Source organism: Notechis scutatus, chromosome 5 (assembly GCF_049901735.1).
Source record: "Notechis scutatus isolate UNSWTSFEM ecotype Mainland chromosome 5, rNotScu1.2, whole genome shotgun sequence".
In the NCBI taxonomy this organism is placed as follows: domain Eukaryota; kingdom Metazoa; phylum Chordata; class Lepidosauria; order Squamata; family Elapidae; genus Notechis; species Notechis scutatus.
In genome coordinates this window covers 4,558,506-4,577,241 of record NC_142013.1, presented here as the reverse complement: position 1 = coordinate 4,577,241, position 18,736 = coordinate 4,558,506, and the positions used below count along the sequence as shown (strand labels likewise).

General features: G+C 41.0%; 1 protein-coding gene across 1 annotated transcript; it reads left to right on the top strand.

Moving 5' to 3' along the window:
- Positions 1 to 519: 519 nt before the first annotated feature.
- Positions 520 to 18,074, top strand: MOGAT2 (monoacylglycerol O-acyltransferase 2). Its single transcript, XM_087966024.1, has 6 exons — positions 520 to 613; positions 3,494 to 3,672; positions 11,622 to 11,826; positions 13,540 to 13,714; positions 15,427 to 15,626; positions 17,235 to 18,074. Exons 1-6 carry the CDS (start codon positions 520 to 522, stop codon positions 17,387 to 17,389), a joined length of 1,008 nt encoding a protein of 335 aa, XP_087822150.1. The 3' UTR covers positions 17,390 to 18,074.
- The last annotated feature ends 662 nt before the right edge of the window (positions 18,075 to 18,736 follow it).

Genomic DNA, 18,736 nt, shown 5'->3' with positions numbered 1-18,736 from the left:
CTATTCTATTCTATTCTATTCTATTCTATTCTATCGCTTAATCTATTCTATCCCTTATTCTTTTCTATTCTATTCCTGATTCTATTCTATTCCTGATTCTTATTCTATTCTTATTCTATTCTATTCTATTCTATTCTATTCTATTCTATTCTATTCTATTCTATTCTATTCTATTCCGTTCCATTCTCTATTCCATTCCATTCCATTCATTATTCTATTTTATTCTCTTGAACGTTTCTGCTGTTTTGGGGGCTGAGGTAGCGGAGAGGGTTCCTCCACCCCCAGAGAAGCCAGCCCTTTAACAGCCAGCCCTAACACACTTCACCGGTCCAGGGTGCCAAAAGGGGCTGGGTTTCCTCCAGGTTCCCATATTAATTACCCTAATTGCACCCATCGGGCCCGCTGTGCTCTCCCTTGATGGGCAGAGGCCACAGACTTTGCCCCTTCCTCCCACAACCGACCACGACGGCGCAGTGCTGGATCGGTTCCTTCGGCCTGAAAGGCGGCCTGGCTGCAAGGATGAAGGTCGAATTCGCCCCTCGCAACATCCCGCTGGAGAGAAGGCTCCAAACGGCCACCGTGCTTCAATGGGTATTCAGTTTCTTGTGCCTGGGTAAATATATATATATATATATATTTAATTCGAGCGACATTTTTAAGAATCTGGAGGTTGGGGAGTGGGGGGCCAGGGTGGAGGTGGAGGATGGGGGGGGGCTGCTTTTTAAGGAGGCCCCAGAAAATCTCCACCAGGGCTGGCATTGCCTTGCCCATCAAAATCGAGGGGCGCAATTTGGAGAGATGGCAATAGCCCTTAGACTTATATACTGCTTCACAGGGCTTTGCAGCCCTCTCTAAGCGGTTTACACAGTCAACCTGTCGGCACCCCTCCCCCAACATTCTGGGTCCTCATTTTACCGACCTCAGAAGGACGGAAGGCGGGTAAACCTTGAGTCAGTCAGGATCGAACTCCTGGCAGTGAGCAGAGTCAGCCTGCAATGCTGCATTGTAACTGTTGTGCCACCACAGCTCCTTCCTTCCTTCCTTCCTTCCTTCCTTCCTTCCTTCCTTCCTTCCTTCCTTCCTTCCTTCCTTCCTTCCTTCCTTCCTTCTTTTCTTCCTTTCTTTTCTTTCCTTCCTTCCTTCCTTCCTTCCTTTGTTTTCTTTCCTTCCTTCCTTCCTTCCTTTCTTTGTTTTCTTTCTTTCCTTCCTTCCTTCCTTCTTCCTTCCTTCCTTCCTTTCTTCTTTTTTCTTTCTTTCTTTCTTTCTTTTCTTTCCTTCCTTCCTTTCTTTCTTCCTTCCTTCCTTCCTTCCTTCCTTTCTTTTCTTTCCTTCCTTTCTTCCTTCCTTCCTTCGTTTCTTCCTTCCTTCCTTTTCTTCCTTCTTTCCTTTCTTTCTTTCTTTCCTTCCTTCCTTCCTTCCTTCCTTCCTTCCTTCCTTCCTTCCTTCCTGCCTGCCTGCCTGCCTGCCTTCCTTTCTTTCTTTCTTTCACCCAGAAAGTCCAAATAACCACAAAGCTACAGGTAGTCCTTGACTTACTACTAGAATTGGATTCTCTTTCTTTCTTTCTTTCTTTCTTTCTTTCTTTCTTTCTTTCTTTCTTTCTTTCTTTCTTTCTTTCTTTCTTTCTTTCTTTCTTTCTTTCTTTCCTTCCTTCCTTCCTTCCTTCCTTCCTTCCTTCCTTCCTTCCTTCCTTCCTTCCTTCCCTCCCTCTAAGTGGTTTACAATGTCATCCTATTGACCCCAACAATCTGGGTCCTCGTTTTAATGACCTCGGAAGGATGGAAGGCTGAGTCAACCTTGTGCTGGTCAGGATCGAACTTCTGTCAGTGAGCAGAATCAGCCTGCAATGCTGCATTGTAACTGCTGTGCCACCATGGCTCCTTCCTTCCTTCCCCCACTCCCTCCCTGCATCCTTCCCTCCCTCCTTCCCTTTGCAATAGCCCTTAAGACTTATATACAGCTTCGCAGGGCTTTTATAACCCTCCTTGAGCAGTTGACAGAGTCAGCCTTTTGCCCCCAACGATCTGGGCCCTCATTATACCCACCTCGGAAGGAGGGAAGGCTAGGAGTCGGCTTCAGAAATTTCAGCAACCGGTTCTCTGCTTGGTTGCTGGGTGGGTGTGGCCATGATGGGCGTGGCCTAGTCAGCCTTCTGCCCCATGTTGGGGAGGGGAGTTTTTGCCCACCCCGGGCTCCAGGGGTTTTCCTCAAATGGCCTCTTTGGGCTCCAGAGGGAGGGAGGGAAGGAGAAAGGAAGGAAGGAATAAGGAAAGAAAGAAAGAAAGAAAGAAAGAAAGAAAGAAAGAAAGAAAGAAAGAAAGAAAGAAAGAAAGAAAGAAAGAAAGAAAGAAAGAAAGAAAAAAGAAGAAAGAAAGAAAGAAAGAAAGAAAGAAAGAAAGAAAGAAAGAAAGAGAGAGAGAGAGAGGAGAGAGAAAGAAAGAAAGAAAGAAAGAAAGAAAGAAAGAAAGAAAGAAAGAAAGAAAGAAAGAAAGAAAGAAAGAAAGAAAGAAAGAAAGAGAATCCAATTCTGGTAGTAAGTCGAGGACTACCTGTAGCTTTGTGGTTATTTGGACTTTCTGCGTGAAAGGAAGGAAGGAAGGAAGGAAGGAAGGAAGGAAGGAAGGAAGGAAGGAAGGAAGGAAGGAAGGAAGGAAGGAAGAAAAGAATGGATGGAAGGAAGGAAAGAGGAAGGAGAAAGAAAGAAAGGAAGGAAGGAAGAAAGAAAGAAAGAGGAAGGAAGGAAGGAAGGAAGGAAGGAAGGAAGGAAGAAAGAAAGAAAGAAAGAAAGAAAGAAAGAAAGAAAGAAAGAAAGAAAGAAAGAAAGAAAGAAAGAAAGAAAGAAAGAGAATCCAATTCTGGTAGTAAGTTGAGGACTACCTGTAGCTTTGTGGTTATTTGGATTTCCTGCATGAAAGAAAGGAAGGAAGGAAGGAAGGAAGGAAGGAAGGAAGGAAGGAAGGAAGGAAGAAAGAAAGAAAGAAAGAAAGAAAGAAAGAAAGAAAGAAAGAAAGAAAGAAAGAAAGAAAGAAAGAAAGAAAGAGGAAGAATGAATGGAAGGAAGGAAAGAGGAAGGAGAAAGAAAGAAAGAAAGAAAGAAAGAAAGAAAGAAAGAAAGAAAGAAAGAAAGAAAGAAAGAAAGAAAGAGAAAGAAAGAATCCTATTTTCCAAAGCACCTGAAAATAAAACAAGAAGCAACAGATGTAAACTAATCAAGAAGAGATTCAATCTAGAACTAAGGAGAAATTTCCTGACAGCAATTATTCAGTGGAACAACTTACCTCCAGAAGTTGTGGCTGGAGGCCTTTAAGAAGAGATTGGACAACCATTTGTCTGAAATGCTACAGGGTTTCCTGCTTGAGCAGGGGGTTGGGCTAGAAGACCTCCACGGTCCCTTCCAACTCTGTTATTCCATTATTCCTGATTAGAGGACAAAGCCAGTTAAGAGGCCCTTGATTTGGGGGACCCCTAACCAACCTCCCTTTTCTTCCTCCAGCTCAGTGCTGCATCGCCGTCTTCATCTTCCTCCTCTTCACTCGCTTCTGGATGATCAGTGCCCTCTACGCTGTCTGGTGGGCCTTCGACTGGGACACCCCGAGCCAAGGTGGGCGGAGACTCTCCTGCGTCCGGAATTGCACCCTCTGGCGATACATGAAGGATTATTTCCCCATCACGGTACGTGTTCCCCCTACAGGCACGGAGTATGATGGCCTGTGAGAAAGCCCCTGGGAGACGGAGGTGAAGGGATGCTGTGTGGTGACGCGGGGCAGAGAGATAACACAAACAGCGGGCAGTTCAAACCGCCCCTTTATTGCTCCAAATTTCCCCCAAAGCTTCCATGTTTCTGGCCAGTCCCCATAGCAAAGCGATGTTCAAACACACACATACCTCAAGCAGCCTCTGGTGCAAATAGTCCATGTTGTGATTTACGGGCAGCCGGTGCAGATGGCAGCAGAATCGGACAGTGGGAAGAACTGGGACCAGTCAGGGAGTCTGGAGAGGACTCGGACGAGGGTCCTGCGTCCGATGCTGAGATGGGGCCAGGACTACCTAGGAGTGGGGTGCTGACTCCGGAGCCTCCGGAGCCTGGCAGCAGCGAGGTAGAGGAACCAGGGGAGCCTGTTCCCAGTGCACGTGTGTGCAGAGCTGCTAGAAGGCAAGAGCAGTTGAAACAAAAGGGGCAACTCGGGAATAAGGCTGGGAGGTGATTGCCCCTCCCATAAGGTATAAAAGTCAGGCAAAGATGATGAAGCCTTTGCAGGAAGCAAAGTCGTTCATTCAGTTCAAATTCACTCTTGAAGCTCGTTGTACTTCGGTTGGCTTTTGCTCTAGTTCATTTGATGCTTCTGTTATTGGCAGCACTTCACAGGAAAGAAAGGTGGGTGCTTATCTCGAGGGACTGTTTGAGAGTCATTACTGGCTGGGAATGAAAATAATTCCCAGCGTTGCAATAAAACAAGACTTGTTTTGAAAATAAGCGTGCACATAATTACAGTCTCGGAAGCTTTGGTCAGAACAGTCAATGCAACAATACAATGCGCCCCGTCCTCCCTGCACATGCACGCACAACACCCCCACTCCCTCTTACCTGCACTACACATGTGCATGCCTCCCAGCTGATTTTTGGCCCATTTGAGACCATTATCGCCCTCCTGGAGGCTTGAGGGAAGCCTCTGCAGCCTCGGGAGGTCGAAAAACAGGCCTTCTGGAAATACCGGAAGTGCCTGTTTTCAGCCTCCGGAGGGCCTCTAGAGCCCGGGAGAGGCAATTTTTACCCTCCTGGAGGCTCAAGGAAAGCCTGTGCAGCCTTTGAAGGCCAAAAAACCGGCCCGTTTCGGCACTTGCGGTATTTCCGGAAGCCCCTTTTTTCGGCCTCCTGAGGCTACAGAGGCTTCCCTCAAGCCTCAGGAGGCCGAAAAAGGCCTCAAACGGGCCGAAAATCAGCTGGGAGGAGCACGCATGTGCAGTGCAGGTAAGTTTGGCTGGGGCTCGTGTGCCCGCACAAATGGCTCTGTGTGCCACTTCTGGCCATAGGTTCGCTATCACGGGACTAAACTCTCACCTTAAACAAACCACTTTTGGTGACACCAGCCCTCACCTCAATTAGCTTTTCAGTACAGACAAAGCAGCCGGGGTGCTGCCCCCTGGTGGCAATGAATGAAAAAAGCAAAAATCAGGAAGTCTGGCGGCCGTTTTTCAGGCTAGAAAATTGTAAAATTGATTCAAAAAAAATATTCTATTCTATTCTATTCTATTCTATTCTATTCTATTCCATTCCATTCTATTCTATTCTATTCTATTCTATTCTATTCTATTCTCAGCTTGTATGGAATTTTTTTACACCGGCCCTCCAAAACTGCTGTGGGAAAATATACCAAGTTGGGATAACCACAAAAGTTGTGTAATTCTGATCAGAGCTTTGTGTGTTTCCTTCTCTTTTAAAGAGAAGAGGAAGAATTTGGGACACAAGTTGACGTGATTAGCTGAATTGTGGTTTTCTAGTTTTGCAATCGAATGTAGAACGTGCCATCTTCCTGTCAACATAACCCAGGCTGTTCCCACTTGAACAGGCTCAAAAGCCTCTTTGTGGTTGTGGGAAGAGGGCTAAAGAGGGCTTTCGTTGAAAAGGAGAGATTGCTGAGGGAGGTCTTTTTCTCATGAAATTATCTTTCTTTGATATATGGTTCTTTTGGCCTACGGCCAAACAGGTGTTGCAGGCTTTTGAAATTCAACACAAAGCATTGCTTTTGGCCTGGGGTTTAAGGAAGAAGGTTATACACCCCACAAAAAAATCCATCGCTATTCTTCCTTTTCAAACCAGCTTAACCATTCCAAAATCAAGACCCCGATGTCAGGATTCGCACGATACCTCGAAGCTGATCCCTGAATTAACTTGCATTTGGGGTTGGCCCGGTGGTGGGATTCAAACATTTTTGCTACCGGTTCTGGTGGGCGTGGCAGGGGAAGGATACCGCAAAATCCCCATTCTCTCCCCACCCCCCACTAACCTGCTTTCCAGCTCCGTTCTCCTGTGCAGGGCAACCAAAGAAGACCCAGCCAATCAGCTGGGACTCAATGGGAGGCGGAGAATAGATGGGGGCGGGGCCAGTCAGAGGTGGTACTTGCTGGTTCTCCGAACTACTCAAAATTTCCACTACCGGTTCTCCAGAACTGGTCAGAACCTGCTGAATATACCACCTCTGGGTTGGCCTAAAAGGTTGCACAAAGCAGAATGGATTCGCACAACGCCCAAAAAAGCTAGCCCAGATTAGTCCTTAGCAAAATGCATGTCTTTTAATTAAGATGGTTATATGCATGGAGTTGGCACCTCGGGCTGAGTCAACTTCACTGCTGCCGCCAATATTTCATTATTCATTAGCCCACTTACAACATTTAAAAGAAAAATGCGCTAGAGGGAACTTAACATCAGTGAAATGAAATATCCATTAAGACTCTGAAGTTCCACCCAATTTCAAAGCCATAATTAATATTTAATTTTGCTGACATTGAAGAGATGGGTCTCTGCCATTTATCTAGCAACAGGGGAGGCGAAGGAACATGCTTTAATTAATGTATTTATTTGATTTTTATCCTGCCTTGATCATTGTTTATAAGTAAGTGGACATATCTAATGCTCCTTCCTCTTCCGCTTTCCCCCATAACAACAGCCCTGCGAGGTGGGTTGAACTGAGAGAGAGGGACTAGCCCAAAGTCACCCAGCTGGCTTTCATGGCTAAGGTGAGACTAGAACTCACCGTCTCCTGGTGATTGGCCCAAAGTCACCCAGCTGGATTTCATGCCTAAGGTGGGACTAGAACTCACCGTCTCCTGGTGATTGGGCCAAAGTCACCCAGCTGCCTTTCGTGCCTAAATGGGACTAGAATTCACTGTCTCCTTGTTTCTAGGCCAGTACCTTAAACTGGCTTTTCTGGATTGGATAGCCCATAGGCGGGAGAGGCGGGCAGTACAAAAGCCAAATTGCTCCATAGTAAAAAATTGGTTCGTTTAATGAGTGTGACGATTCATTTAACGGCTGTAACCACAAAGGTCGTAAAATCGGGTGGGTTACATCGGTGACCACTTTACGACTTTGCAACGACTTACGACTGTAACGGGCCAGTTTCTATTCGGTCATAAGTTGAGGATTAAGTCTCTATTATAGGTCAGCTTTTGATGTCACCTTGGGTTAGATGATCTCTGTCCCGAGAGAAATATCACAACACTAGGATGGTGTTGGTCCAAGCCAGGGGTGTCCAATCTTGGCACTTTAAGACTTGTGGACTTCAACTCCCAGAATTCCTCAGCCAGCTATGCTGGCTGAGAGAGTCTGGGAGTTGAAGTCCACAAGTCTTAAAGTGGCCAAGGTTGGACACCCCTGGCCTAAGCAGTCAGGACACCATTAAAGAGCAAATGGGTTCTTTTAAAAAAGGATCAGCTGTTCGTGTTTACCTTGGTTTGCAAGTAATGCACCCTCCCTCATTCATCCCAAGGTTGCTATGGTACCGGAAAGTGTGTTGTGTTATGTAACCTGCCCCTTTTTGTTATGCAATATAATCTGATTGAATGGCTATCTGGAGTTTGCTGTTCCAGGAGGACAGAGAGAGTGGGCGAGCTGAGAGGGGTAAACATTTACGGAGGATAAATAGATAGATGATAAGGTAGGTAGGTAGGTAGATAAATAGATGATAGACAGTAGAGTTGGTTGGTTGGTTGGATAGATGGATAGATATAGGGATGGATGGATGGATGGATGGATGGATGGATGGATGGATGGATGGATGGATGGATGGATAGATAGATAGATAGATGATAGATAGATAGATAGATAGATAGATAGATAGATAGATAGATAGATAGAGATAGATAGATAGATAGATAGATAGATAGATAGATAGATAGATAGATAGAGGTAGTTGAGTAGTTAGGTAGATAGACAGACAGACAGACAGACAGACAGACAGACAACCATTATATGGAGATATAGAGATATAGAGATATAGAGATATAGAGATATAGAGATATAGATAGATAGATAGATAGATAGATAGATAGATAGATAGTGGTAGTTGGGTAGATAGGTAGATAGCTAGACAGACAGACAGACAGACAGACAGACAACCGGTAGATAGAGATATAGATAGATAGATGACAGATGGATAAGTAGATAGATAAATAGATATGATAGATGATATCTAGAGATATAGATAGATAGTGGTATAGATAGAGATATAGATAGATAGTGGTATAGATAGAGATATAGATAGATAGTGGTAGTTGGGTAGATATATATATTTATATAGAGATATAGATATAGAGATATAGAGATATAGGTCCCTTCCAGCTCAGGTCCCTTCCAGCTCTGTTGTTCTATTCTATTCTATTCTATTCTATTCTATTCTATTCTATTCTATTCTATTCTATTCTATTCTATTCTATTCTATTCTATTCTATTCTATTCTATTCTATTCTATTCTATTCTATTTCTATTCTATTTCTATTCTATTCTATTCCTGAATTCTATTCTATTCTATATTGTGTTCTATTCTATTCTATTCGTCAATTAAAAAAAACCACTCTGAATAGTGGACATGGCAGTACTTGGAGACAGCAGAAGAGAAAGAACTGGAGATCATAAAATACCAGACCTACAAATAGAAATAGAGAGGGTGACAAAAGCAAGCAAAGGTAGTATCAATAGCAAGAGGGACTTTGGGTGCAACCCAAAACATCTGGAGCGCCCCTTGAATACCATTGGCATTGACAAAATCCCCACCAGTCAATTTCAAAAGGCAGCTTTATTTGGAACAGCTGACATCCTTCAACATTTGCCTTTCTCAGGTCCTTGGAAAGGTCTAGATAGGTGGATAAAAATGCCCAATCTAGTCTAAAACAACTGGCTGTGTGACCAATAATATAAATATTCTTTCTTGCTTCCTTCTAGTTTTATTTGGCTATTAAGCTTTCAAAAGCTTAATAGTCATTTAGTTCCCTTGTATTATTATTATTATTATTATTTTATTAAAATGTCAAACTAGGATGGGTAATTTTATGCAAAGCAAACCCACAATGCTTTGTCAAACAGAAGATTTTCTGTGGAAATGAAATTAAGATGAGCAATTGGGCAATTCCACGGATACGCCCACCATCAAAATTTAAGCTCCATCAATCTTTTCCTTTGTCGAGGCATCCACTCCATGTCATCGAATTACCTCTTCAAAATGATACTCTATACCATGCTAAAATCCTCTGGCTCTCAAATTTTGTAAGACAGTGATGGTGGTACGTGGTTCTTCTTTTATGTAGCAGAGCGGAACTTGGCAAAAGTCCAGAACCAACATTTATTCTTTTAGAAAAGCAGGTTTTCCTGCTCCCTGAAACAGGTGAGATTGTTCTATCTGAACAGTAATTAAAAGGCATTTTATTAATGTAAAATATACCTTGGAGAACTTCTTCAACTGGGGTGAATTGTGGTGAAGTGTGTCGAAGAGGGATGCTGCTATGTGAACAACATACGATGCAGGCTTACAACCCATACTGCGACCATTTGACGTTACAACGGCACTGAAATTTTTTTAGAAGTGGAAGTTGCTCAGAGTCATTTGGTTGAGTTGGACAGCTCTAGAAATCAAATAAACAGATATATGAAGAATAGATGGATGGATGGATAAATAATGGATAGATAGATAAATAATGGATAGATACAGTAGATAGATAGGGTGTGTGGGTGTGTGTATGACAGATACAGATAGATGAGTTTATAGACAATAGAATAATATATATAGAAATGATAGACAGATAGATAGATAGTTTATTTTATTTTAGTTTATTTTAGTTTATTGTTATTGCACATTGTACAACAAAACCAAACACCATCTTCAGTGCACATCATGACCATGACCATAGATAGATAGATAAATAGGTAGAGGTAGGTAGGTAGGTAGGTAGATAGACAGACAGATAGACAGACAACCATTATATGGAGATATAGAGATATAGAGATATAGATAGATAAATAGATAAATAGATCAATAGATCGATAGAGAGAGAGAGAGAGAGAGGTAGTTGGGTAGTTAGGTAGATAGACAGACAGACAGACAACCATTATATGGAGATATAGAGATATAGAGATATAGATAGATAAATAGATAAATAGATCAATAGATCGATAGAGAGAGAGAGAGAGAGGTAGTTGGGTAGTTAGGTAGATAGACAGACAGACAGACAACCATTATATGGAGATATAGAGATATAGAGATATAGATAGATAGATAGATAGATAGATAGATAGATAGATAGATAGATGTAGTTGGGTAGATAGGTAGATAGCTAGACAGACAGACAGACAGACAGACAGACAACCGGTAGATAGAGATATAGATAGATAGATGATAGATGATAGATGGATAGATGGATAGATAGATAGATAGATAGATAGATAGATAGATAGATAGATAGATAGATAGACAGACAGACAGACAGACAGACAGACACAGATAGACATAGATGAAAGGGATGATGGAGAAGTAGATAGATAAATAGATATGATAGATGATATCTAGAGTGATAGCTATAGACGTAAACAGATGAGAGAGAGAAATGAGAGAGGGAGAGAGAGAGATGATAGATGAAAGGGATGATAAATAGATAGAGATGATAGATGATGACATAAACAGATGAGAGAAAGAGGAGAGAGAGATGATAGATAATAGATAGCAAGGGAAAGAGAGAGAATGAGAGAGAGAGAGAGAGAGAGAGAGAGAGAGAGAGACATAAGCCCACTTCCAAAGGAATAACTTTGTAAGGATAAATGGGGGAACATGATGTACCCAAACAGGGTAATTAAGAACCCGGAGCTCCATAACAGTCTCATTAATCAGAAGGAATGGCAAAAGGAGCCCATTGCAAGTGGCTAGTAAACAGATGGGATCTGTCTGTGCCAATACTCCTGGTGACAAATTAACTCCAGTGAGCAAAAAGGAGCCTGGAAATTCATGAGGAGAAAAGCCATTTGGGCTATTTAACAGTGTGCTCAGATCACTGAGTGCAGCGGAAAAATGAAATGGCAGCTGTGCTTTGAGAAACAAGGTGAAGGAATATAGAAGTGTCAGAAGGGACCTACAAGGTCATCCAACCCAACCCAGTATATAACCCATCCTGTTCACCCATCTTTCTTACAAAAGAGAGCAGAGATACAATAAGACAGCCACTTTGGTCTAGTGGTTAAGGTACCAGGCTGGAAAGCAGGAGATAAGGAGTTCAAGTTCTGCTTTAGTCAGGAAAGCTGGCTGGGTAGTCAATCATTAGGAGACAGTGAGTTCTAGTTCTGTTTTAGGCATGAAAGTCAGCTGGGTGACTTTGGGTCAGTCCTTCCCTCTCAACCCAATCCACCTCACAGGGTTGTTGTTGTGGGGAAAATAGGAGGAGAAAGGTGGCTTGGATATATTTACGTTCTTTGAAGGCAGGGTGTAAATAAAATAAAAAAATAAAATAAATGAAATGAAATACAAATAAAATAAAAACAAAATAATAAATATAATAATAATAAACGAAACGAAATAAAAATAAATGAAACGAAGTCATAAAATAAAATAGACAAGTGTCCATAAATATCTTTGTTCTTACAGCTGGTGAAGACAGTGGATTTGGATCCATGCAAGAACTACCTCTTTGGCTTTCATCCCCACGGCATCCTGGTGGCTGGAGCCTTCGTTAATTTCTGCACTGAGGCCACCGGCTTTTCCAAACTCTTCCCAGGCCTGAAGCCTTACATGATGATGTTGAATTTGTGGTTTCGAGCCCCCTTTTTCCGGGATTACTTGATGAGTGGAGGTAGGCCCTCCAAGGTCCTTCCGGATTCTATTCTATTCTATTCTATTCTATTCTATTCTATTCTATTCTATTCTATTCTATTCTATTCTATTCTACTCTACTCTACTCTACTCTACTCTATTCTATTCAAATCAGATTTTTTATCCTGCCTTTATGATTATAACATTGTTATATTTATTTATTATAATAACTAAATCAAGGCAGCGACCATGCATAATACCCCTTCCTCTTCCTATTTTTCTCCATAACCAACTTTTTCTGAATGGAAAATTCCCATTTCTCTCCCAACAATGCCTCAAAACATCATCCAGCATATCCAGGTCAGTCAGATGGGATAGGCAGGGGTTCTTGAAATGAGGTTGCCTTGCAAAAAATAAATATCGGCAGGGCATGCAAACAAATAAACAGACAAAGGAATTGCAAAGAACTGGGAAATGTAACTAAAGCTTGCTTTGCAAGGATATTATTATTATTATTATTATTATTATTATTATTATTATTATTATTATTATTATTGGTTTGTTTTTAATAATAATAACAATAATGACAACAATAACACCATTATAACCCTAACAACATACATTTTGTTGCAGCGATCCATATCAACCATCAGCACCAGTCAATGATATTTGTGATACATTTTAAAATGTTGAGTTGACTGAGTTTCATGTTTAATGAATAAAAGTTTATAATAATAATAATAATAATAGTAATAATAATAATAATGTTTTTATTTAACATTTTAAAATGTTCAGTTGACTAAGTTTCATGTAATGATGATGATGATGATGATGATGATGTTACCTTAACAGCTCTTGGGTTCTTGGTTAGGAATTCCATTCCATTCCATTCTTATTCTATTCTATTCTATTCTATTCTATTCTATTCTATTCTATTCTATTCTATTCTATTCTATTCTATTCTATTCTCTTTTATTCTTACTCTTATTCTATTCTATTCTATTCTTACTCTTATTCAATTCTATTCTTATTCTATTCTATTCTATTCTATTCTATTCTATTCTATTCTATTCTATTCTTACTCTTATTCTATTCTATTCTATTCTATTCTATTCTTATTCTTATTCTATTCTATTCTATTCTTACTCTTATTCTATTCTATTCTATTCTATTCTATTCCATTCTATTCTTACTCTCATTCTATTCTATTCTATTCTATTCTATTCTATTCTATTCTATTCTATTCTCTATTCTATTCTATTCTATTCTATTCTATTCTATTCTATTCCATTCCATTCCATTCCATTCCTTTCTTATTCTATTCTATTCTATTCTATTCTATTCTATTCTATTCTATTCTATTCTATTCTATTCTATTCTTACTCTTATTCTATTCTATTCTATTCTATTCTATTCTATTCTATTCTATTCTATTCTATTCTATTCTTACTCTTATTCTATTCTATTCTATTCTATTCTATTCTATTCTATTCTATTCCATTCCATTCCATTCCATTCCATTCCACTCCACTCCACTCCACTCTCCACTCTATTCCTAATTCTTTTCTTCTATTCTATTCTATTTTCTATTTTCCGTTATTTCCTATTTCCTATTTCCTATGTCTTATCCTATTCTACCTCCAAGATCCCTTCCAACTCTGTTATTTTGCTATTCTCCGTTAAGGCTAATCGTTTTGTCTTGTTTTGCACGGGGCTTTCACGTTTCTCCTTTTCCCTGCTTTGCTTCACCCAGGTTTAATTCCCTCAGACAAGGAATCCGGTTCCTATCTCTTGAGGAAGAAGGAAGGCGGGAATATCGTGATCATCGCTGTGGGAGGGGCACAGGAAGCCCTGGACGCCCGCCCCGGCGCATATACCCTCTTGTTGAAGAACCGGAAGGGCTTCGTTCGGCTGGCCATAGAGAATGGGTGAGTAGGGACAACTCCTCCTGATCTTCTTGTACAGGTAGCCCTCAACTTATGGCCGCCATTGAGCCTCAACGCTCCATTGCTAAGCGGGACAGTGGTTGAGTGTGCCCCATTTTACGACCTTTTTGCCAGGGTTGCTAAGCGAATCGCCGACATTGTTAAGCGAATCACGTGGTCGTTAAGCGAACCCAGCTGCCCCCCCCCCATTGACTTGGCTTGTAAGAAGAAGAAACACCGCCTGAATCCATTATAGACGGTCCTCGGCTTACGACCGTTCATTTAGGGATCGTTCCAAGTTACAATAGCGCTGACAAAAAAGGGACTGACGGCCGTTTTTCACACTTACGACCATGGCAGGATTCCCCCCCATGGTCACATGATCAAAATTCAGACACTTGGCCAAGGACTTCATATTAATGACCTTCCCAGTGCCACCGGGGTCACATGATCCCCATTTGTGACTGTCAACAAATATATATATATATATATATATATATATATATATATATATATATATATATATATATATATATATATATATACATACATACATACATACATACATACATACATACATACATACACACGTTTGGTCTTTTTTAGTTGCCGGCAAAAAGGGAATGGGGGAAAGCAGTGTATCCCTTAAATGCCTTAGATCAGTGGTGGCTAACCTTTTTGGGTTCCTGTGCCAACAACTGCATGCACGCTTGCGCTCGCGTGCTCACGTGCCAGCACCCAGAAGGCAATGTGCATGGCCCCCCCGCCCCTTGCGCATGCATGCGTGATTCCCCCCGCTGCCCCCTTACCTGCACTGTGCCTGCCAGCTGATTTTCGGCCCATTTGAGGCCTTTTTCAGCCTGCCAGAGGCTTGAACGACACCTCTGCAGGCTTTGCAGGCCGAAAAATGGGCCCGTTTTGTCACTTCCAGTATTTCCGGAAATACCTGAAGTAACAAAACAGGCCGGTTTTTCATCCCGCAAATCCTGCAGAGGCTTCCCTCAAGCCTCTGGCAGGCTGAGAAAGGCCCCAAAATGAGCTGGGAGGTGCGTGCATGCACAGTGAGGTAAGTTTGCCTGGGGCTCGCGTGCCATAGGTTTACCATCACGGCCTTAGATAATCACTTTGGGAGCCCAAAGCTGTTGCCGTGCAACAGTATTACTGGAGAGCATGATTGATGACTCTCGGCTATGAATGTGTCCCATTGGAGAATATACATCTGGGGAATGGGGAGGAAGGAAAACCAGGGTCAAGGGGGAAATGAATGATGCACTTTAGTGTCGGCTGCACCCAGCTAATGCCAACGTGGCCGCTCCTAATAAATCAATTTTTTTTTACTCTGAGATGCTAGAAGCTTATGATTTGAATGGGGGTGGATTCGTTGGAGCCCTGGCAGTGACATCCTGACAAGCAAAATCAAACGGGGAAGCCAGGTTCATTTAACAACTACACTGATTCGCTTAACGACCATGGCAAGAAAATTTGTAAAACGGGCACAAAACTCACTTAACGGATTGCCTCGCTCAGGCGCGGAAGTTTGGGGCTCACTTGTGATCGTACGTTCGAGGACTATCCTGCGTTTGATGCTACCCGGCCTTCCTCGGTTATCCCAAATCGTACGTTCGAGGACTATCCTGCGTTTGATGCTACCCGGCCTTCCTCGGTTATCCCAACCCGTTGGATTCCGTCTCTCCTTTCTTTTCCTCTCTTCTTAGCACGGCGCTCGTTCCCGTGTTCTCCTTCGGCGAGAACGAACTGTTCGACCAGGTCGAAAACCCCAAAGGGTCTTGGCTGAGATGGATGCAAGAGTGTTTGCAGAAGGTCATGGGGATCTCTCTGCCCCTCTTTCACGCCAGAGGGATCTTCCAATACACTTTTGGGGTTATCCCCTACCGGAAGCCAATCTACACCGTGGGTAAGCCCTCCATTCTTAGGTGGTGTAAGGTCAAAGGAGTTTCCCCAAGCCCTGAGATGCCAAAGATAAATTACTAGACCAGCGAAGCCACTGAGATGCCAAAGTGACTAAATTAGTAGACCAGCGAAATACTGTGGACATAATATATTTAGATTCCGACAAAGTAGACCACAACCTACTTTATAGTAAGCTAGAAAAACGTGGGATAGATAGCACCACAACCAGATGGACTCGCAACTGGCTGACAAACCGTACTCAACAAGTAGTCCTTAGTGGATCTAAGTCTACACGGAGGGAAGTAAGCAGTGGGGTGCCACAAGGTTCCGTCTTAGGCCCAGGACTCTTCAATATCTTCGTTAACGACTTAGATGAGGGAATAGAAGGGGAACTTACCAAATTTGCAGATGATACTAAGCTGGCAGGAATAGCTAACACCCAAGAGGATCTTTTCTTTTATGTACACTGAGAGCAAGACAAAATAAAATAAGGTCAATAAAATAAAAAAATAAAATAAGGTCAATATAATATAATAAATATAATATAATATAATATAATATAATATAATATAATATAATATAATATAATATAATATAATATAATATAATATAATATAATATAATATAATATAATATAATATAATATAATATAATATAATATAATATAATATAATATAATATAATATAATATAATATAATATAATATAATATAATATAATATAATATAATATAATATAATATAAATATAATATATAATATAATATAATATAATATAATATAATATAATATAATATAATATAATATAATATAATATAATATAATATAATATAATATAATATAATATAATATAATATAATATAATATAATATAATAAATATAATAATATAATATAATATAATATAATATAATATAATATAATAATATAATATAATATAATATAATATAATATAATATAATATAATATAATATAATATAATATAATATAATATAATATAATATAATATAATATAATATAATATAAAAGTGAAAAAGCACTCATCACAAAATCTCCAGAACTGTAAAGCCTACAAACTTGAAATTTGGCACATATGTTCCTCTTGGCTTCTAGGGGCTCACTAAGAAAGGATTTTTTGAAATGTCCATCTGAGCATTTAGAGTATTTCCTATATTATTATTATTAAAACGCTCTGATGCTAAGGAGTTCTACTCCCCCTCCCCACCTGAAAAGAAATCTCTTCCAAATGCAAAACACAAGCAGAGGAGAGGAGTTTCAGTTTCAGTTTCAGAGCCTTATCAAGCAGCTTTAGTACAGAACAGTTGAGCTAAGCCACGCCCAGGCTCCTTGCTGTCTCCTTCTTACTCACGCAGCAAATACTGTTTCAGTTTCCAAACAGCCCTCAACTCTCTCACACACTGACAGGACGCTAGCCAGATGAATACCGATGGATGCTGGTAGGCAGAGACAGAATTCCCCCCCCCCCCTTATTTTCCTCCCCCAAAACTAAGCCCGTCCACATAGTTTTGTAGCAAAGCATGGGTAAGGAGCTAGTAAATAAAATAAAATACAATTAAATTAAACTAAATTGTTTTTCTCCTGTTTGACCCCCTCCAGTGGGGAAACCCCTTCAGGTGATGAAGAAGCACAATCCCAGCCAAGATGAAGTTGACAAGGTGCATAAAAGCTACCTGGAGGCTCTTTGCAAGCTGTTTGAGGAGCATAAATTGAAGTACAATGTGCCAGAAGACACGCATCTCTCTTTCATATGAGACACCAAAGCCACGAACTTTGGCGACAAAGAACTGAAAACTTTGAAGCCACAAATGACCAGTGAATCTGCCATGGAAACCAAAGATATTTCTTTTAGGGCCAATGGACAAATCGTTGGGGAAAAATTAAAACCCGACGGAGATTTTTTCCCCCCTATAGATAGGATAACAGTTGCGAGACCTTTATATGCCTAACGGTGAAAAGATTTGACATGGTCTACGATGGAAGAAGGGGTGGTGAAATCAATGGAAATGGCAGAGATGGCAGAATTGACAGCTTGGATTAAATTATCAGGGTGGGCAATACGATCTGTGGACTTCAACTCCCAGAATTCTTGAGACAGCCAGGAAATTCTGCCTCGGGAATTCTGGGAGTTGTAGTCCACAGGTCGTAATGGGGCCAGCATTGAAAACACCAGGATTAGAGAAAAAGATTCATTTTAATGCTGATTGGAAGCCCCTTTTGGACTTCCCTTGTGAAACAGGGGAAAAAAATGAAATTATGAAATATTCATTTGATGATTAGATAGAGTAGAAAAAATGAAAGCTATATTGTAAATTTAGATTAAGAGGTTAATGGAAGCTGAGATTTATATGTGTTGTGGAAAAACAGTCGGAAATCAATTTTTTTTATATTTTTCTGTTTATTTCTGCACTTTTTGGCTTTGTAACCTCTTTCGTTCTTTGCTTTCCTCCCCTCTTTTCTATCTTAGTTATTGGTTCCTGTTAATTTTTCTCTCGCTCGTTTAAAAGCTCTAATAAAGTTGTCTAAGAAAAAGAATCTTGATGTGACAGATCAATAAGAAGAATGTTTTTCCTATCCCAGTGATTGTCATCCTTACACTGAAGATGTTACCTAGTTGGGTCATGAAACGTCTGCAAGGAAACAACCAAGCTCAGAGAGCATCCAGGACCCCACAATCCTCCTCCTCCTCTCCCTTCTAGCACTGATGATGTTCCCTAGTTGGGTAATAAAATGTCTGCAAGGAAACCAAGCTCAGAGAGCATGCAGAAGCTCACATTCCTCCTCCTCCTCCTCCTCCTCCTCCTCCCCCTCTCCCAGTACTGATGATGTTACCTAGTTGGGTAATAAAATGTCTGCAAGAAAACCACCCAGTTCAAAGAGCACCAGGGGCCCCACACAGTTCAACCCTGAGCTACAGACATTCCCCTGTTATTTTTAGCTGCTTTCTGGCCTGCAATAAACACGGGCCACAGTCCAATGGGGTGGATCCCGAGTCCTGACCTTATACACAAACTGCCCTTTACGCCTTCGTTGTACAGTTTGGCAACCCAGACGGTTTGCACGGAGGCTGCTAGGGCGTCCAGGCCTTTGTTTCCCGTTGC

Excerpts from the sequence above, each read along its gene's own strand:
- MOGAT2 (XM_087966024.1), top strand. The coding sequence starts at position 520 with ATGAAGGTCGAATTCGCCCCTCGCAACATCCCGCTGGAGAGAAGGCTC. Across the intron at positions 11,827-13,539 it reads GGATTACTTGATGAGTGGAG|GTTTAATTCCCTCAGACAAG; the intron begins GTAGGCCCTCCA and ends TGCTTCACCCAG. Across the intron at positions 15,627-17,234 it reads GAAGCCAATCTACACCGTGG|TGGGGAAACCCCTTCAGGTG; the intron begins GTAAGCCCTCCA and ends GACCCCCTCCAG.